This window comes from Pipistrellus kuhlii, unplaced genomic scaffold (genome assembly GCF_014108245.1).
Source record: "Pipistrellus kuhlii isolate mPipKuh1 unplaced genomic scaffold, mPipKuh1.p scaffold_m20_p_9, whole genome shotgun sequence".
Classification (NCBI taxonomy): domain Eukaryota; kingdom Metazoa; phylum Chordata; class Mammalia; order Chiroptera; family Vespertilionidae; genus Pipistrellus; species Pipistrellus kuhlii.
In genome coordinates, this window is record NW_023425595.1 from 31,001,714 (window position 1) to 31,023,529 (window position 21,816).

The 21,816-nt window shown below is 36.1% G+C and overlaps 2 protein-coding genes across 2 annotated transcripts; both read left to right on the forward strand.

The window, feature by feature from the left end:
* Positions 1-8,430: 8,430 nt before the first annotated feature.
* LOC118713605 (putative olfactory receptor 52P1) lies at positions 8,431-9,375 on the forward strand. The gene has a single exon (XM_036428318.1). The coding sequence runs from the start codon at positions 8,431-8,433 to the stop codon at positions 9,373-9,375; it is 945 nt and encodes a 314-aa protein (XP_036284211.1).
* A 10,575-nt stretch (positions 9,376-19,950) lies between these two features.
* LOC118713669 (putative olfactory receptor 52P1) lies at positions 19,951-20,904 on the forward strand. The gene has a single exon (XM_036428507.1). It carries the CDS (start codon positions 19,951-19,953, stop codon positions 20,902-20,904), a length of 954 nt encoding a protein of 317 aa, XP_036284400.1.
* The last annotated feature ends 912 nt before the right edge of the window (positions 20,905-21,816 follow it).

Consider the following 21,816-nt stretch of genomic DNA (forward strand, 5'->3'; position numbering starts at 1 on the left):
GCTTAATTAAAATCTGTTTGGGCTTTAGCCCATTTGGTTCAGTGAATAGAGCATTGGTCTACCCACTAAAGGGTCTCAGGTTCTATTCCGGTCAAGGGCACATGCCCAGGTTGTGGGCTCAATCCCCAGTAGGGAGCATGAAGGAGGCTGCAGATCAATGATTCTCTCATCATTGATGTTTCTATCTCTCTCTCTCCCTTTCTTTCTGAAATCAATAAAAATATATTCTAAAAGATATGTTTGGTCCCTGGCGGTTTTAGCTAGTGGCTAGAAAATCCCTCATTCATGTTCATAACTCCTTCACATTCATTAGGGAACATTAAAATTGGTGGCTAACAATTTTATCTCTCAATTTGAACACAATAAATTTATGCTGTGCTTCTAAATAGTATAAACATTGTTGTAGTTTTATTGAAAAATGGATACAGCAACATGATCTCACACAGACTTCCAGAAGAGGGAGAGTGTCTGTATTGCCAAGACAGAAGAAAAGCATGAAAGACTATCCCAGAGATGCCCAGGTATTGGCAGATAACCCCAGCCAATGAACTAGGGTTCATGGCATTGACTGGGCACCTTTGCAGGGTTGACGATAGAAAGAAGAAACATTGAAGAATACAAACACAAGAGAATGAGACCAGAATTTGGGGGTGAGAAAAGAGTTGATGTGTGACTTGTGATAAAGGATGAGTGATAATGATTTCAGTAACTAATAATATTCTTCAGGCATCTAGCAAGAGAAGAACTGGTTCCCAACAATTGGCCAGTAAGTCTTATGCTTTCCATATTTATCCCCATAATTCTTCATTACCAGCTTTTTCAATAATAACCCCTCTATCCCACCATCCCTGAACTTGCTTAGTATTCTCCCACCTGCCAACCCAGTCTCATTACTTGGAATAAGTCCGATGCTGTGATTGTTCTTAAAGGATTTTTTTATTCCAATTATGATTCTATTTGAGACAGGAAAACTTTATCCCTAATAGCAAAAGCCAGGGATCTAAGGATTGGGGTGCCATAGAAGACCAAACACGTGGAAATCAAAGTATTGAGTTGACTTACTATCTATTCTAACTATATCAGCCAATAGAGACTTCCCATCATAAAAGCATGCCTACTGACTTGTTTCCTTCACTTGAAGTTTCCACTTCTCTCCCTTAAAAAGCATGAGATAAAGTTGACCGTTTTTGTTTTTGTTTTTGTTTTTGTTTTCAGGCAAGGGATGGATTCCTGAGCTTTGCATTCCCCCACTTTATGTTCCATTTCTTAGGCACACAGTGAGAGCAAGTTGAATCTCAATCTCTGGCTCTGTGAGAAGATGTTTCAACACTGCCATCTCCTGGTGAGAATAGATATATCTGTTCTCTAGGGAATTGAGTGAGAGAGTACAGTCCTAAGAAATGATATCTACCCTTCAGACCCTAAACCTCCTTCTTTGCTCTAGGGAGTAAGAAAATATCTCTTAGGATTTGTAAGAGGCTGATGAATTTTGGTCATCAGGGGAAAATTATATTAAAAAACAAATCTTCTATAGCTGGAACCAGCAAAGAGCGACCTAGTTCTGTAGCAGTCACTTCCTACTGTTATTCCTGAACAATGAGTAAGTAGATAGCTAGAAATGTGTAGACATAAGAATATATATCTTAAAGTGCAAACATAAGTGAAGCCAAAAGTATAAATTTATTTTATAAAAGCAAAGAGTACAAATTTATTTTTTATAGAGTCTGATATAGAACTTTTAGGAAATACAATTCAATACATTGAAGTATCTGCTTTTGAAGATTGAGAGGTTAAAGGAAACTAACATCATGTTATTAGACAAGTTAGGTAGACCTAGATGCTTTATATTTTAAATTTAGGGGGTCATGAATGACTCGAATCTTTGTAGTATCATGTCTGAAGCTACATAATTTTAAAAGGGGGATGGTGGTTACAGGCAACAGGTTGGCCCAATATAAGGATATTTTTCCAAGAGAGAGAGCTGTACAATAATTAGACAGACATTCATGGAAAGCCATAAACCTAAATACAGTCAGCAGCTAGGCAGCAATGCTAAAGAATTCTATTTTGAGAGGGTCATTTGGCAGAAAAATCTCCTAAATATTCCAAATTTAAAATTTATGAGTAGGGTTGTTGGGGGCCAGTGAAGAACTCAGAATAATATTTGGATTTTTATTTGGATTTATGGAGAAATGTTTTGAAATATTTAGGACAATAACACAAAAAAAGGATAAATCAATTTGATTTAGATATAGACAACTACCGTATTTTTCGGACCATAAGACGCTCCGGACCATAAGATGCACCAGTTTTTAGAGAAGGGAAATGAAGAAAAAAAGATTCTGAAACAAATAGTGTCCTAAAATATTTTATGTGCATTAAAACCCAACATCACAGTCATAAACACATGTAATCAACCTTGTAAAGTAAACAGCAGCATTTAGAACCATTTTAGAGCCGGGCAAGCACACAGAGACCACACAGAGCCGGGCAAGTAAAAAAACTTTTTTTTTAAAGTATATGTGTAGGCTATATTTGGACCATAAGACGCAGGGACTTTCCCCCCCCCCACTTCTGGGGGGAAAAAAAGTGCCTCTTATGGTCCGAAAAATACGGTAATCACTTAGAAACTTTTCTGCTCTCACTTTAACAAATACATTCATAGATGCATACTCTTGTCAGCCCTAAAACTGAACTATAGTTTCCTGCTTATATCCAGTTACTGGAAAGTGTGAAGTGTTTACAGCAACAAACTTTATGTTGCAATGTAAATTTTAGAGTCTTTCTGTCTCTTCTGCCTCCCCAGTCACTTCCACCTGAATGTACCTATGTGTTCGACATTATTCTCCTTGCAATATCTTGGACAATTCTCAAAGAGACCCACTCATATTTTTTTGTTTCAGGTTTCACAGAAGATTTAAAAGAGTGCTTTCTGATTCTCTTCAACAGTAAGTAGCTCTGATTTCTATATGAGGATTATGTCTGTCAACACTTTCTACATATAGAGACCTAGGCTTCCAATCCCATTCATTAATTTTATCCCTAAACACTTTAGCATCTTCTTCATTGCTCTTCTGGTGAAACAATAAAAGTATATCTTCTCCTACATTAGATACTCTTTAATCCATTTAATTTTATGAACTAATATTTTTTTAAATATCCTCACTTTATTGTGTGGAAAGCAGACTATATGAGGAGCTGTGGGTGCTTATCTAAAAGTAATTTATATATAAGATTTGTTTCCTGAATTAGAATTGCCATGGTAATATACAAAATTATGCAGCTGCCAATGTCTATTTTGATGGAGTCTGGGCCCTGTATGAATATCATATTTACAAATTCCTTGGTGGGAAGGAAGTTCAAGGTAAGGAAAGGTAGTTTTATTGGTAGAATCACAATGCTATAAAGAGCCTTTAATCGATAATTTATCAAAGAAAATTTGGTGTGTTCTATAGAAATAACCAACCCTGCTAGTCTAAAGTGATAGTAAAAAGAGAGAAGGTGAGGAACAGAGAAAAGTGGAGCTCAAGGTATAGTGGATTTTGGTGTTTATCTAAAGTATCATCCCAATGTTGTTGTTTTTAAAAAATTTTTTTCTGATTTCAATGAATAGATTAGAAGAAGAAAAAGAAAATGGAGTGGGGGAGGAAGAACACCACCAAGCAGCCTGATAACGTTGGACCCATCATAGGCATAGGAGTCCAGATACTCAGTTTTTGCAATGTGGGTATCACTGAGTGGTATATGTATATACTGGTAAAACTTTTGCTAATGTATATACTGGTAAAACTTTTTGTTGGGCCAGTGTCCATTGTCTCATTCATTTAAAAAATGCTAAATAAGCTGCTGAAGTTGATACTCCTATTCCATCATTCAATATTTGTGTGACTGGTTGATAATAGGTCATAGACCAGTACAGAGAATCACAGTTTTCCAAATTTGGCTCCTTGGCAAGGAAGGTCACTGACCTGCCATGCCCATTCCAAATGGCACCATGTTCATGCCTTCTGTGCTGACTTTTTTTGGAATCCCTGGCTTGGAAACCATATGCAGTGCTGATTTGAGATTCCATTCTGGATTATGCATCTCATTGCTTTGATAGAAAATTCTCTACTTTTGCTTATCATCAAATTTGAACCCAGTTTCCATGAGCGTATGTATGGCTTCTTGGCCATGTTGAGAGCCATGGACATTGCTCTTAGCACCAGAATTGTCCCCAAGATGGTTGGCATCTTTTGGTTCCACTTGCCAGGCATCTATTTTGATGCTTGCCTTTTCCAGGTGTGGCTCATCACACATTTCAGGGTATTGAATCAGTAGGCCTGATGGCAATGGTTCTGGACCGCTATATAGTAATCTGTTATCCTTTGAGTCATGCTCCCTTAGTCATTCAACAACTAGTCTGCTCTAATTAACAAATTATGCTTTTATTATTAAAGATTGAACACCCGAAACCTATATACTTTCATTGACCAATGTTACTCTAATATAGTCAATAAAATAAAAGAAAACCATAAACCAAAATACAGAACATATGATAGTCAATAGGTGACAGCTAAATATAATTAAGCAGTCTTAATGGACTCAGGGAAAAAGGAAAATTATATTTATGGGATAGTAATGTGCAGATTATGGCTCTATTCTTAGCTTTGGGATTTCACTTTCTACTGCTCCTCAGAGAAGGTTATGTTGTAATGTATTCCACTGTCACTGAACTAAAGATTTGTTGCCCTATTCTCTATTTACTATATCCTCCTTGCATCCCCTGGAATAAGATTAGGAAGGAATGGAGTGGGCTGAAATGTTTGACTTTACAAGAGATAAGGTCCCAGTATTGTCCTCTAGCTAAAACTTTTCCCCTTGCAGAAGAAGCTTTTTTCATACAGAGGGTTTGGGAGAGTTTCACATGGATTTCTCTTCCAACAGGGGATATTTCTTTGATCCTAACTGAGAATCTGTTGGGTTTTTTACAAGTAAAGTTTATGTAATATGTGGGACACCTCTGAATGGAAACAATAGAGTTTCTCATGCTCATGATAATGTATATGCAGGTCCCAGCAAGTTGTCAGAGTTCATAGTGAAGTGTGTTTACTATTGTAACTTTGGATGACCTCTGCACCAGCCTGCTGGATACTATGAGCTGTACCTACTTGGATGCGCTTGTCTCTATATGTTTCAGATGGATGTGATTTGCCCTGTGATCTCATTTCTACAAAGGCTTTAAGAAAAGTCGTTGATATTCAGTTTGCCTAGCTTTTGTGTGTCAGGGCAGGAGTGACAGTTTTGAGCTTATTACATTTCAGAGCTAAAATAGAAATTATCAAACTTTTTTTTTTAAGTTTACAATGTAAATACAGTTTTCCAGTGGAGACATTATTACTGCTTTGGGCTTCATCCTGGCCCAGACCTCTTTTCCTTTCAATCTTATTTTTCCTAAGAGACTCATCAGGCTTCCAGAGGGATCTCTTGAATACTGAAATAGCCTATTACAAAGCAACCATTACTACCAACTTAATCACAGATTCCTCACTGCTGATGGCTACACTGTTGTATTTTTTACCATTCCAAGATATGCATATTGGTTTAGCTGCTTCAATAGACATTATAACTTTATATTTTCAAAAAATAATAGTTATTTTAAATCATTATCTATAATATATCAAGGAATGTGAGACAGAAATCAAGATAAAACATTTGAAAGTAAAATGGAAAAGGAAGATTAACAAATATATAAATGATATCACGCATTTATAAGAGAAAGGATGGGCTTTTGAGAAATGAGGTTTGGAGAGAGGAACCAAATAAAATTCTAATATTTATGTAACTCATAACCAGAAATAATTTTTAAAAATCATATTCTAAGATGGCAGCAGAAATAAATGAAGGGTAGTCAATGATTATAAATAACCAATGGCTGGTGGGTCAGAAAACTTGAGAGCAAGAAACAAATCTGTGAAATTCTTGAGGGACTGTGGAGGACATAGAGAAATATCAGATCTTCCCTCAGACTCCACTGAGGGTTTAATGAGATTAAGGGCCTTCCTTTGGGTAATCACAGTCTGATGAAGGAGATGACATGCAAGTGAAACCAAGAAAAGTACATGGTAAGATCTTTAACAGAAATGAAGACTTAGTGGCTGCTTCACTGGAGTGGTACAAATAGAGAAGGCAAGGATAATTCTGAGAATTCTTAATGGCTGGGTGGTATCTGTAGTTATCAACAAATAAGATACATTTGGGTGAAAAGAGGTTATTTGAGGTATTTTTCTGTGTCCTTTTTTCAATACCTTAATATAAAATACATGAAATATACAAAAAAGTCTTTAGAGAAGAGACCACTGTATTTCAATAAAGTACTCTGAAGAAGCAGATTGCAGGAAAGGGAAAATGTTCACTGACTCAGAAACAGAGAAAATAGCAAAGCTTAAGGTGCCAGAAGAAATAAGGTATTTATATGGTTCAGAAGCAGATAGAATGGTATTGCCAGTAGAAAATTAGAGAAGTCTGGCAGTTATGTTATCTTCAGTTACTGTTGAAGATAATATAAAGCATAACCTGTTTGAAACAAATGCATTTCTCCTCTCCAAAATTTCTTTCAAAATAATCCTGGTAGAAGACAGAGGAAAATTTGAGACAATAGGGATAACTGTACAAGCAGACCATGATTTGGGGCAGTTCTCCTTAATTTCCTCTGTATGACACATTCTATGGCTCTGACAGGAAGCTTCCCTTGTTAAAAAGTCACTTTACTTGTTTTCTCTTGGTACAGATGACATGTTATGATCTTGTAAGTGCTTCTTTTCTCTTGATGTGGATGACATGTTACTATGTTCTAAGTTAGTTTATTGAAAACTAAAAGGGATTTTAAACTATTTACATATACAATACATACCATGAGTGATTATTTGTTTGTAATCTTAGGTGAATTAGCCTTTTGTATATTTGATTTTCCCAGAAGCAAATGTAAGAATGGAACTTAGCCATCCAAATTCCCAAGTGGAAAACAATCATTTGAGAATTTTCAAAGAGCAAGAATTGGATAAATACTTAAAACTTCTTCATACTCTGACTGTTCAATATTTGCAGATTTTGTCCTAAATGCTTACATTAGCCTTGTGTTATAAACTTTATCCCCTTATGAAGTAATTTAAACAGCACTAAGTTTCTTTATTGTGCTAAAGTTTAAGTTCTGAATTTTTATGAATTATATAAAAAAAATTTAACTTTTAAAAAGGAATAGCAGACCATTTCACCCTGTCAAAACACACACACACACACACACACACACACACACACACACATTATTTACATTTAAATGTCTACACAAGAAATCATTGCCATTAAGGATTATTTATCACATCAGTGGTGTTCAGGACCATAAATTGAGATGCTGGGAGCAATTATAAGTTAAAAGCATGTTAAGAAGAGTGCAGTGCATATGCCAGAATTATGATACTAGGAAGAACCTGGATGCTAGGAAGAACAACAGGGTCAGTTAGCAAAACAGAAGGACAGGTCAGAACAAGAGTCACAAGGAACTACTCCTGCTGGGGGGACCAATAAAGCTGAATTGCACTTACTTTGTCCTTCATTATTGTTAGTCAGGGAAGGTGCTAGAAACAGAGGAGTGATGTCTGCAGCTGGGTGTCAGGGCTTTGCAGAAAATAGACAGTGCTTATTAACAACTATTGTGCTTATTTGCAGCAACTTTAAATCATTTTAAAGCATGAAGAAAGAATATATTCATTTTTTCTGTTAATATGATTGTGTTATGCTCTACAACTTCAGGTCTTCTTAAGGAATTCATTGAAAATAGGGACAAATTTGTCTTTGATTAATGATAAGGCTTTAATTTTGATTGGCTTTAATTTTCATAAGTATGTTCTATATTTTAGGGTTAGAATATCTTATTCTAAATACTTGATTACTTGCTATGCTCACTATAAATAAGTATTAATATTTTTGAAACCTCTGTAACTAATTCTGTATGTGTTTATGTATATGTATCCACACTTGATATCAATTTCTGTGAAAAGAGAACTTCTTTTTATCCCTAAAACTTATTATCTCACAGAATCCATGTTGGCTTTGACACAGAAATGGGGCTCTTATATTACTGATGCTCTAATAGAAAACAAAAACTACAGGGTAAAAATAAATACAACTCCAAAACTTAGGAAAATTTATTTGAAAGATGTGATCTCGGTCTTCTCAATTGCAGGTGAAGATGTTGAAACTTAGAATGGCGAAGTGGTATACCTGATTACTGACAGAGGTTTAGGAGGAGTCAGCCCTCCAGGTAGGCTATTAAATCCTGTCTGGATTTTCTACTTGCTGGGCCATAGAAGAATCACTCTGTTACACGAATTCTTCCAGTAGAGAATAAACTGGCTACTGAGTATGTGAGCATGCAGTTTACTGAGTTTTAATATGACAGACAATTCTACACATGCCTACATCTCTTCTTTCTTCCTGGTTGGTATTCCCGGGTTGGAAGACTTTCACTGCTGGATTGGCATTCCTGTCTGCCTCATGCTTGTCCTGGCTCTGCTGGGGAACAGCATAATCATTGTCACCATCAAACTAGAGCCTAGCCTCCACCAGCCTATGTATTTCTTCCTTTGCATGCTGGCAGTGAATGACATGGCTCTTGCCTTTTCCGTAGTCCCCAAGATGCTTGGTATCTTCTGGTTGGAAGCTCATGGGATTGACTTTAATATCTGCCTAGCACAAATGTATTTCATTCACACATTTTGCATAATCGAGTCAGCCCTCCTAGTTGCCATGGCCTTTGATAGGTATGTGGCTATTTGCATCCCACTGCGTTATACCACCATCCTGACAACAACCATGGTGATTAAAATGGGTCTGGTTAGCATAACCCGAGCTACACTTATGGTTTTACCCTGTCCTCTCCTCATTAAGAGGCTACCATATTATACCCAAAATGTCATCAATCATACCTATTGTGAGCACATGGCAGTGGTGAAGTTGGCCAGTGCCAACACTCTCATTAACAGAGCATATGGAATCTCAGTGGCCCTTTCAGTGATGGTATTGGACCTAGGGCTCATAGCCACATCCTATATCAAAATCCTCCAGGCTGTCTTTCAGCTCTCTTCCCAGAATGCCCGCTCTAAAGCACTGGGCACCTGTGCTGCCCATGTCTGCACTATTCTTGTCTCCTACACACCTGCACTATTTAGCTTCCTAACCCACCGCATTGGCAAGAAGGTCCCCCCAAGCGTCCACATAATTTTTGCAAGTTTGTACCTTCTGGTACCCCCTACAGTCAATCCCTTGGTATATGGTGTCAAGACCAAGCAGATTCGTGACAGAGTGATGGGTCTTCTTTCCAAACAAGAAAATTTCTGAAAACTGATATATATATATATATATATATATATATATATATACACACACACTCATGTTGGTAGAATATGTTTCATGAAGTCCTAGTGCATTAACAATACTTGCAACCTTGTCCCCAACATGGTACTTCTCCATTCAGCAGTGTCTTTCTTCAGAGATATTTGATGCTGCACCTTTTTATTTTCTTTCTTTTAGAAATAAAGGAAGGCCCCTCTGTATTAGAAGCTTTCAATAACTGTTAGCAACAATTGTTACTTATTATTAATGTTATTTCACATTCTATATTTGTTAATAACATTTTAATATCCTGAAATATGAAATGACTAGGCTAATTATTGTCACAATTTAAATCTTCTCAATACACTGTACAATGCATTTTCTACAAACAGTTTTGCTTTTTCATTTTTGTACCTTCCATGCTCTGTTTAAAAGTGCTCAAATAAAAATGGTTATTATCAAGTTTTTTTTTATTTATTATGGTAAGAATGACTTAATTTTCAAATAATGATCACTGTGCATTTGCCTGTTTACTGATCACTTTACAGGTATTTACTTCTTTAGTTCACAAAACTATACAGTGAGATAGGTGTTATTATGGTCACGGTGTCATTAATAAACTGAGACAGAGAGGTTGTATAAGTTGCTCAAAGAAGCAGTAATGTAGAATTTGAACCAGGGACCTAGCTCAGAAAACAGGCTTTTAGCTTGCAATATTGTGTACCATGATGGAAGTCTACACTTATTCACTTTAAGAATATGGAAATCTATTTTAAATATATTTTATTCTCTCCATGTGATCTTTTTTTAGATATTGTGGTAGATATTCTCAAGTCTATCTTAACCCCTTGTTATATTTTAAAGGAATTACTTTTATTTCATTAGATAAATGTCCAGTCAGTGTAACCTTTTATCTCTATTACTATTATTTCCATATTTAAGTGAAATTTCCAGATACACAAAATCCTACTTACTGACATTCAATACATTTTTTAATAATATAAATTATTGGTCACATTTATTAAGTGCTTTATTTGAGAACGATTATTTTCTTAATAATATTAATTTTATTTTGAATGGAGCACAGTGGAAACTACTTTGTGCATATGTATAAATGATCTATGCAATACATCCTTTTACATTTTGTTCACTTCATTGGGTGAGAGTTCATTCAGTTGCAAATTAATGATTTTTGAGCAAAGTTGATATATATTTTTCAAATATTTAAAGAACATTTGTGATTATTCAAATATATTTATTCTTCAAAACTGGCTTTTTATGTGTGTTGTTTTTGTTTTTCGATAGAAATACTCTTGTTTGTTGCTGACTATATATGTATCCTATTAACTTTTATATGTCTTCTATAGCAGAGTGTTTTGTTACACTAATGTAATTCATTCACTTCCTCAATGAGTATATCTTGGGAGGCTTTATCAGATATTTTAGAGTTACAGCTGTAGGGAGAGAAAAGTGAAGTTCAAATATTGCTTCATCACTAATAGTTTGTGAGTTTTATTTTTAAGTTTGTAAATTATAATTTTATCATTGATCAAATGCAAAAAAATACTTTTTATACTTTAAGGAATCACAGCAAAAATTAAATGATAAAATAAATGGAATACAAGTATCAAAATGGTCAACAAAGTCTTCTTTCATAAGTACCAGTGTCAATGCCATGGTAGGTATGGCAAATATGAAAATAAATTAGCAAAGTTATTTTTCTATGTGTCTACAGAGCGTTCTTGACTAGTTATCTCTACCCAGAGATCCTATATCTTCATTTAATATGTCCAAAAGTGAACATTTTACTCTTATTCACTCACCTAAATTACCTTACAAAATTTCTTATCTTACCAAGTCACTGAAGTCAGCAAGAGAGAATCAGTAGTGTCGTAGAGTACTTACTAAAAGTCATATATATGCTATAAATATGAAAAATAAAGTGAAGAGGAAAAGTAAATGAATTAAGTGAATAGAAAAATAATCCAGCATATTCCAGATAATGTAGAAAAATTTAAATTTAATATAATAGAGTTTTTAAAATGTGTAATTATGGAACACCAAAATAATACTGTGTCTGAAGAAAAAAAATCAAATTAATCATCTTTAAAGAGATACCAAGAAAAAACTGAGATCAGTCTTAAAGAATGAGAGTAAATTATCAGGTAACAGGGAAAGGGTTTCAAAGAAGAGGTAACATCACAGTGGATGCAAATAGGCATAGTAAGAAAAGTGAAAATACATCCAGAAGTCAGTAGTGTCATAAAAATAAAAAATAGAACTTCAAGAGAAAAAAAACATAATTAGAAAAGAAGCAGGGACTTTCAATAGGAAAATACATTGTGTGTGACACTATGAAGGACATTGGTCACCTTGGGAAATAAAGAAGAGTGCAATGACACTGAAGAAAATATCCACACAGTCTTGTACACACAAATAACCTTGGATACAGTAATAAATATACTTCAAAAACTGAATATTTTACTAAATGGCTACACGTTATTTTGCACATATAGTGTCTATTGTTACTATTGATCAGTCACATTGAATATGAACATGTCAGGTCTATGGAACAACCTATAGTACATAGATCACACAAGCTTGAGGCTTCTTATGCGAATAAGATCTGAATGGAGTGCCACCTTATCCATTAATATATAAAATCTTTGCCCTATACAGTAAGTCCTCATTTGAAATTGTTGATAGGTTTTGAAAATTCTACAGAAACAACATAAATTGAAACCAATTTTAAGCTTAGGCTAATTAATAAAAACAAAGTTAAGTTTCTATGGCATCTCATCCACTTTATAAAAAAAACCCACTATGTTGCATAGCCCTAACAGATTTGGCTCAGTGGATAGAGCATTGGCCTGCAGACTGAAGGGTCCCAGGTTCAATTCCGGGCAAGGGCATGTCTTGGTTGTGATCACATCCCCAGTACGGGGTGTGCAGGAAGAAGCTGATTGATGTTTCCATCTCATCAATGTTTCTAACTCTCTATCTCTCTCCCTTCCTCTCTGTAAAAATCAACAAAATATATACGTTTTTAAAAACTATGTTGAATGAAATGATATTCAAAAACATGCAATAAGGACAAAGATCACATGATCATAAAGCTTAAATTTTTTATTCTGTCCCTTTACAAATCACTTGTTCACAAGGTGAATAGGTATTCATAAGACTTTTAGGTTGATAAAACTATTTTTTATTTGACTGTATTGGTAAATACATATTCTTAAACATTTTTGAAAAACACAAAACTTAAATGACAGAGTGGATCTTCATTTAAATACAATTATTGAGGATGTTGAAGGATTCTCAGAGAGATGCAGACAACAAGCAAAAAAAGTCCAATTGTATATCAGATTAAAGAAATAACCTCCCTGAAGGTGACAGTGGGAAAAGTACTGATCTAAATAACTTTGGAAATGAGTAGAGTGTTAGAATTAAAGGCAAAAGGGCTATCTAGTTGACAAAGTTTTTCTCAGAGAGGCAAGGATTATCATATCATAGAGGGCTTTCAACTGAAAATTACCAATGAAATATATGGGTAACAGATGGTTGAAGGAATGTGTTTCACTGTTGAAGGAGAAATTCCCTGATAAGCATGAAGAAGAGGCTAAAAAGATTGAGGTAGTAATGAATCAAAGTGGCAGATAGTAGTAGTAATGAATATTAGCTGAATTTAGATATAAATGGTTACATATAGAAATACTTATTGATATGTTCATTTACATAGGTTAGAATACCCAAAATTCCTTGCTTTGTCAGCAGAAAGAACCATAAAGAAAGTCAGGTTAAAGAAAGACATGTAATAGAGAGACAAAATGGCAGCAGAATATAGGGACATGTCTAGAGCCTTGTCCCAGACAGATAGAATGAGCAACTAAATCAAATAACATCCAGTCCAAATCGGTGAAGTAAACACACTTGGTGAGACAATTCTCAGCTGGGAAGATCAGAGGACACCTGGAGATTGGTAAAATCTGAGATGGAAAGAACTGCAAGATCTTGGCACCCAATGGGTCAGAGGGAAACTGCACAGCACGGAGGTTGGTCCCTTGGGATAGGCATAGTGTCTGACTGTGGAAAGGAGGTCCATAGGACTGATGGTGGCAGGTTATTCCAGATCTGGGTCCACAGTCACGAGAGATTGAGCTCAGAGGGGACATACTAGATGGCTGCCAGGCCACATCATGCTGGGAATAGAGGAGCTCAAGTCATGCAGCTCTTTCCCCTCTTTTTAGTCTTTGCTTTTATTTGCTGAATCTAGTTTATAAGATCATTCAAATATAGATGCTCACCTGTGCCTGAGGTGCAGATGGACATGTGGACTTGTAGGGTCTGGGGAGTGGCTGGGGAGAGAGGACTCAGGAGAGGTGGCAGTAAGTTTGGTGCTGAGTAATACCTGACTTGTGGGACCCAGGCAGCCATTTCCTCTTGAAGAGATAGCCCCTCCCTGTGTTCTCTAGGCAACCAATACAGCCACACCCAGACTACACCCTGTGTATTACAAAGGATTTTAAAAAATCTAAATAGCCCCTTAAAATCCACAAGGACTGGCTTGAAGAGAGGCCTTCAATACCAGCAATAGGAAACTGAGAAGCTGCAGACAGTACAGAAGAGTGGAATCTTAAACCAGCCATAGACACTTCACTTTTTCATTTTTATTTTTATTTTATTTTATTATTTTATTATTATTTTTGTTATCTGTCCAAGGAGCAGCAGCCACACAACCATCCTGCTCCTTCCCCCATCTCAGAAGCAGCATCTGCTAGAGCAGCCTGCTTCCCTCCAAGAAGTAGCAACCCAGTTAGCAGCCTACCCCCATCCAAGGAGCAGCAGCCACATGAGCCCACCCCCGTCCGAGGAGCAGCAGCTGTGAAAGCAGCCTGCCCCCGTCAGCATAAAAAGTCACCAGTGTTGCAAACAGTGCCCACCTACTGAGGAATAGACGCTGCCATGACTGTCTGAGGAGTAGCCACCAACCAAGGAGCCACTGCCACCCAAGGAGCAGCCCCTGCAGGATTCGACACCTTGCTCCTCATTGAGAGCAAAAAATGAGAAGACAAAGAAACCTTTAAGGGAAAGAAAGGAGGACTCACCAGAAAAGCAGTGAGGTGAAATGGAGGCATGCAATATGTCAGATAAAAAATTCAGAATAAATGTCATACAGTTCATAAACTGGATGAATGGAAATATCAACAACTTATGTAAAAATAAAGAAGAAATAGTGATATAGCTGCAATATAAAACAGCATGGAAAGTTTCAACAGCAGACTAGGAGAAACAGAGGACCGAATTAGAAGACAGGGGAGCAAAGCACACCCAAACTGAACTGCAATTGGAGAAAATAATTAAAGGTCAGGAGGAGAGCATAAGAGAGCTTTGGTACAACTTATAACAAAGCAACATATGAATAATAGGGGAAACAGAATGACAGGAAGAGGAATGAAGGTTAGAAAATTTATTTGAATAAATAATCTCAGAAAACATCCCTGATATGGGGAATAAAAAATCTCACACAAGCACAGAGATTCCCAAACATGATGAACCCAAAGACCCAGCACAAGACACATTGTAATTATGATGGCAAATATTCAGGACAATGAGAGAATCTTAAAGGCTGCAAGAGAGAGACAAAAAGTTATGTACAAGGGATCTCCCATTAAATTATCAAATGATTTCTCAACAAAAACGCATCAGGACAGAAAAGAATGGAAGGAAATTTATAAAGTGATACAAACCAAGGGTCTGAATCCAAGAATTCTCTATCCAGTGAGACTATCATTCAAAATTGAAGCGGAAATAAGGTGCTCCACAGACAAAAAAAAAAAAAAAAAAAAAAAAAAAAAAAAAAAGCTAAGGGAGTTTATCACTACCAAGCCAGAAATGCAAGAAATGCTAAAGGGACTGGTGTAAAAAGAAGAAATAAAAAAGGTAAGAAGGAACACAGGCACAAAAAATAAAAATAGATACAAACAAGTACCTATCAATAACTTTAAATGTAAATGGACTAAATATTCCAAGCAAAATACATTGAATGGCTGAATGGTTTAAAAAAAAAAATGACCCATACATATGCTGTCTACAGGAGACCCACCTCACAACAAGAAACTCATAAAGACTGAAAGTAAAAGAAAACGGAAATGAAAAAAAAAAAAAAAAAAAAAAAAGCTGGGGTAGGAATACTTATAGTGGATAAAAATAGACCAGAAAGTGAAGTCCATAACAAGAGATAAGGAAGGCTACTTCATAATACTAAGGGATCAATACAATAAGAGGATATAATCCTGATAAATGTATATGTAGCCAATGCAGGAGCACCCAAATAAAATTTAAAAAGTTCAGGGAAGATATCAAGGGATAGAAAAACAATACTACAATCATAGTAAGGGACTTTAATACCCATTGACAACAATGGATAATTCTTCTACACAAAAAAATCAGCAAAGAAACAACAATCCTAAACGATTCCTTAGATCAGATGGACTTAATTGACATCTTCAGACTATTTGACACAATATAGTCAATAAAATAAAAGAGAATCATACTCCACCATAGGATAGCCAAATAGATGACAGCTAAATATAATTAAATAATCCTAATGGACTCAGAGAAAAAGGCAAATTATATTTATGGGGTAGTATTGTCCTGATTATGGCTCTATTTTTAGCTCTGGCATTTCACTTTCTACTGCTCCTCAGAGAAGGTTATGTTGTAATATATTCCACTGTCACTGAACTAAAGATTTGTTGAGGTGGTAGGTTATGGAGGAAGAGGATTTGTGTTACTTTCCTCCCCTCTTTCCCTATATTCCCTTCCTTGGATGCAGTGGTTCCAATCTAGTTCTTTGATGCCCTATCCTCTATTGACTATATCCCCCCTGAAACCCTCAGGATGAGATTAGGAAGGAATGGAGTGGGCTGAAATGTTTGACTTTAGAAGAGATAAGGTCCCAGTATTGCCCTCTAGCTAAGACTTTTCCCCCTTGCAGAAGAAGCTGTTTTTATACGGAGAGTTCTGGGAGAGTTTCACATGGACTTCTCTTCCAACAGGGGATATTTCTTTGATCCTAACTGAGACTCTGTTGGTGTTTTTATAAGTGAAGCCTATGTAATATGTGGGACACTTTTGAATGAAGACAAGAGAGTTTCTCAAGCTCATGATAATGTATATGCAGCTCCCAGCAACCGGTCAGATTTAATAGTGAAGTGTGTTTACTGTTGTAACTTTAAATGACCTCTGCTCCAAGCAGCTTGATAACATAAGCTGTACCTCCTTGGATGTGCTTGTCCCTCTGTGTTTGAGTTGGATGACTTGCCCTGTGACCTCATTTCTATAAAGGCTTTAAGAAAAGTCGTTGATATCCAGTTTGCCTAGCTTTTCCAGGTCAGGACAGGAATAACAATTCTGAGCTTATTACATGTCAGAACTAAAATTGAAGTCATTAACCTCTTAGTTTTTTTTTTTTTTTTTTTAATTTACAATGTAAGTACAGTTTTCCAGGGGGGACATTGTTATTGTTTTGTGCTTCATCCTGGCCCAGATCTCTTTTTCCTTCAATCTTATTTTTCCTAAGAGGCCCATCAGCCTTCCAGAGGGATCTCCTGAATACTGAAATAGCCTATTACAAAGCAACCATTACTACCAACTTGACCACACAGTCCTTACTACTGATTGATACACTGTTGTAATTTTTAAGAACTCCAAGATATGCATATTGGTCTAGCTGCTTCAGTATAAAATATAATTTCATGTTTTTCAAAGAATGATAGTTATTTTTAATCACTATCTACAATATTTTAAGGATTGTGAGATTGTACTCATAAGCAGACACTATTTTAAAATATCATATTCTAAGATACGATATAATGAAGAGTAGGCAATGACTATGAATAAATTATTGCTGGTGGGTCAGAAACCTTGAGAGGAAGATACAGTTCTGTGAAATTCTTGAGGGACTGTGGAGGACATAGAGAAACACCAGGTATTTCCTCAGACTCCGCTGAGAGTTTACTGACATTAAGGGCTTTCCTTTGGGTATTCATAGTCTGAAGAAGATGACATGCAAGTGAAAACAAGAAAAGCACAAAGAGTACATGGTAAGATCTTCAACAGAAATGAAGACCCCGTAGCTCCTTGACTGGAGTGGTACAAATACAGAAGGCAAGGATAATTCTGAGAATCCTTAATGGCTGGGTGGCATCTGTTGTTATCAACAAATAAGATACATTTGGGTGAAAAGAATGGGAGAGGTTACTTTGAGGTATTTTTCTTTGTTCTTATTTCAATACCTTAATATAAAATATATAAAGTATTCAAAAGTGACTTTAGAGAAAAGACCACTGTATTCCAATAGAGTTCTCTACTCTGCAGTGGCAGATTGCAGGCAAGAGAAAATGCTGACTCAGAAACAGACCAAATAGCAAAGCTTAGGTTGCCAGAGAAATAAGGTACATATATGGTTCAGAAGCAGATAGAATGGTATTGCCAGTAGAAAATTAGAGAAGTCTGGGCAGTTATTTGGATTACCTGGCAGACAGCCGAAGATAATATAAAGAATAACCTTATTGAAATAAATACATTTCTCCAAATTTATTTCAAAGAAGGTTTGGGAGAAGACAAAGATAGCTTTTGAGGTGAGAGGGATAACTGTACAAGCAGACCATGATTTGGGGGCAGTTCTCCTTAATTTCCTCTGTGTGCCACATTCTATGGCTCTGACAGGAAGCTTCCCTTGTTAAGAAGTCACTTTACTTGTTTTCTCTTGGTACAGATGACATGTTATGATCTTGTAAGTGCTGCTTTTCTCTTTATGTGGATGACATGTTACTATATTGTAAGTTAGTTTATTGAAAACTAAAAGAGGATTTTAAACTATTTACATATATATATATATATATATATATATATATATATATATATATATACCATGAGTGATTATGCTTGTAATCTTATGTTGGTTAGCCTTTTGTATGTTTGATTTTCCCAGAAGCAAATATAAGAATGGAACTTGACCAACCAAATTTCCAAGTGGAAAACAATCACTTGAGAATTTGCAAAGAGCAAGAGTTTGATAAATATTTAAGACCTTTTTGTACTCTGAATGTTCAGTATTTGCAGGTTTTGTCCTAAATTCTTGGGTTATAGACTTCATCCACTTATGCAGTAATTTCCACAACACTAAGCTTCTTTATTGTGGCTAAAGCTTAAGTTCTGAATTTTTATTAAGTATATAAAAAATTTTTAACTTTGAACAAGGAAAAACCTCAGGTACTTATGCACCTATGCCTGGAATAGCACCAGTTTGATTGATAGTAGAATGTAGATACGATAAACTGACTATTTCCCCTCCATCACCCCCCAACACATACACACACACACACACACACACACACACACACACACACACACACACACACACACACACACACACACACAAATATTATTTAGATTTAGGCATTTACACAAGGATTCATTGACATTAAAGATTATTTAACAATACATCCCGTGTTTTTACATTAGTGATGTTCAGGACCATAAATTGAGATGCTGGGAGCAATTATAAGTTAAAAGCATGATAAGAAGAGTGCAGTGCATATGCCAGAAGTATGATACTTGGGAAAACCTGGATGCTAGGAAGAACAATAGGGTCAGTTAGCAAAACAAAAGGACAAGGTGAGAACAAGAGTCACAAGGAACTACTGGTGCAGAGACCAGTAGGACTGAAATGCACTTGCTTTCTCCTGCACTATTGTTAGTCAGGGAAGGTGCTAAAATAGAAAGAGTGATATCTGCACCTGGAAGTCAGGGCTCTGCAGAAAATAGATGGAGCTTATTAACAACTATTGTGCTTCTTTGCAGCAACTTTAAGTCATTTGACAGCATGAAGAAAGAATATATTTCTTTTTTTTCTTCTGTTAATATGATTATGTTATGCTCTACATCTTAAGGTCTTCTTATGGAATTCATTGAAAATAGGAAGAAATTTGTGATTAATGATAGGTCATTGGTTGCCTTTAATTTTTAACAGTTCATTCTATATTTTAGGGTTACAAGATCTTATTCTAAATTGCTAATTATTTTAGTATGCTAACTATGAATAAATATTATTTTAGAAAAACCTGTAATTTATTGTGTGTGTATTAATGTATATGTATGCACACTTGATATCAATTTCTTTGAAAAGTCAACTTGGTTTTTTTTTCTCTAATACTGTTCCTATCACAGAATCATGTGGGATTTCACACAATAATGAGGCTATTATATTACTAATTGACCCTCTGACAAGAAATCAAAACTACAGGGTAGAATTGAATAAAATTATAATTATTTGAAATACGTGAACCCAGTCTTATCATTTGCAGGTCAAGATGCTGAAACTTAGAATGGCGAAGTGGTATACCTGATTACTGACAGAGGTTTAGGAGGAGTCAGCCCTCCAGGTAGGCTATTAAATCCTGTCTGGATTTTCTACTTGCTGAGCCATAGAAGAATCACTCTCTGTTACACGATTTCTTCCAGTGGAGAATTAACTGTCTACTGAGTATGTGAGCATGCAGTTTACTGAGTTTTAATATGACAGACAATTCTACACATGCCTACATCTCTTCTTTCTTCCTGGTTGGTATTCCCGGGTTGGAAGACTTTCACTGCTGGATTGGCATTCCTGTCTGCCTCATGCTTGTCCTGGCCCTGATGGGGAACAGCATAATCATTGTCACCATCAAACTAGAGCCTAGCCTCCACCAGCCTATGTATTTCTTCCTTTGCATGCTGGCAGTGATTGACATGGCTCTTGCCTTTTCCGTAGCCCCCAAGATGCTTGGTATCTTCTGGTTGGAAGTTCATGGGATTGACTTTAATATCTGCCTAGCACAAATGTATTTCATTCACACATTTTGCATAATCGAGTCAGCCCTCCTAGTTGCCATGGCCTTTGATAGGTATGTGGCTATTTGCATCCCACTGCATTATACCACCATCCTGACAACAACCATGGTCATTATATTGGGTCTGGGTTGCATGACCCGAGCTACACTTATGGTTTTACCCTGTCCTCTTCTCATTAAGAGGCTACCATATTATACCCAAAATGTCATCAATCATACCTATTGTGAGCACATGGCAGTGGTGAAGTTGGCCAGTGCCAACACTCTCATTAACAGAGCATATGGAATCTCAGTGGCCCTTTCAGTGATGGTATTGGACCTAGGGCTCATAGCCACATCCTATATCAAAATCCTCCAGGCTGTCTTTCAGCTCTCTTCCCAGAATGCCCGCTCTAAAGCACTGGGCACCTGTGCTGCCCATGTCTGCACTATTCTTGCCTTCTACACACCTGCACTATTTAGCTTCCTAACCCACCGCATTGGCAAGAAGGTCCCCCCAAGCGTCCACATAATTTTTGCAAGTTTGTACCTTCTGGTAGGCCCCGCAGTCAATCCCTTGGTATATGGTGTCAAAACCAAGCAGATTCGTGACAGAGTGATGGGTCTCTTCTTTCCAAAGAAGAAAATTCATGAAAAGTGAAATATATATGTACTCATGTTGGTAGAATCTGTGTCATGAAGTCCTAGCGCATTAACAATACTTGAAACCTTATTCCCAATATGCTATTTCTTCATTCAGCACTGTCTTTCATCAGAGATATTTGATGCTGTGCATTTATATTTTCTTTCTTTTAGAAATAAAGGAAGGCACCTCTTTATTGGAAGCTTTCAATAACTGTTAGTAGCAATTGTTATTTATTATTGATATTATTTTATATTCTATATTTATTGATAAAATTTTAATATCCTGAAATGTGGAATGACTAGACTAATTATTGTCACAACTTAAAGCTTCTCAATACATTGGACATTGCATTTTATAAAAACAGGTGTGTTTTTTTATTTTTATTTGTTCCATGCTCTGTTTAAAAGTTTTTAAGTAACAATGATTATTCTGAAGTTTCTTTTGGTTTATTGTGGTAATAATGACTTCATTTTCTTTTTTCTTTTTTTTTCTTTTTAATTAATTAATTTATTTATTTTACATATTTTAATGATTTTTGCCCCCCTCCCTCCCTCCCCCATATCCCCTCCCTCCCCATAGTTTTATGTCCATTGGTTGTACTTATATGCATGTATACAAGTCCTTCAGTTGATCTATTATCTCCCCCAGATCCTCCTCCCCTCCCTGCTGTAATTTGACAATCTGCTTGTTGCTTTACTGTCTCTATATCTATCTTTTGGTTCATCAGTTTATAATGCTCTTTATTATCCACAAATGAGTGAGGTCATGTGGTGTTTCTCTTTCATTGATTGGCTTATTTCACTCAGCATGATGTTCTCCAATTCCATCCAGGTTGCTGCAAATGATGAGAATTCCTTCTTCTTTATGGCAGCATAGTATTCCATTGTGTAGATGTACCATAGTTTTTGGATCCATTCATCTGCTGAC

Bases quoted from the DNA above. Each gene is read 5' to 3' on its own strand.
- LOC118713605 (XM_036428318.1), top strand. From the start codon at position 8,431: ATGACAGACAATTCTACACATGCCTACATCTCTTCTTTCTTCCTGGTT.
- LOC118713669 (XM_036428507.1), top strand. From the start codon at position 19,951: ATGACAGACAATTCTACACATGCCTACATCTCTTCTTTCTTCCTGGTT.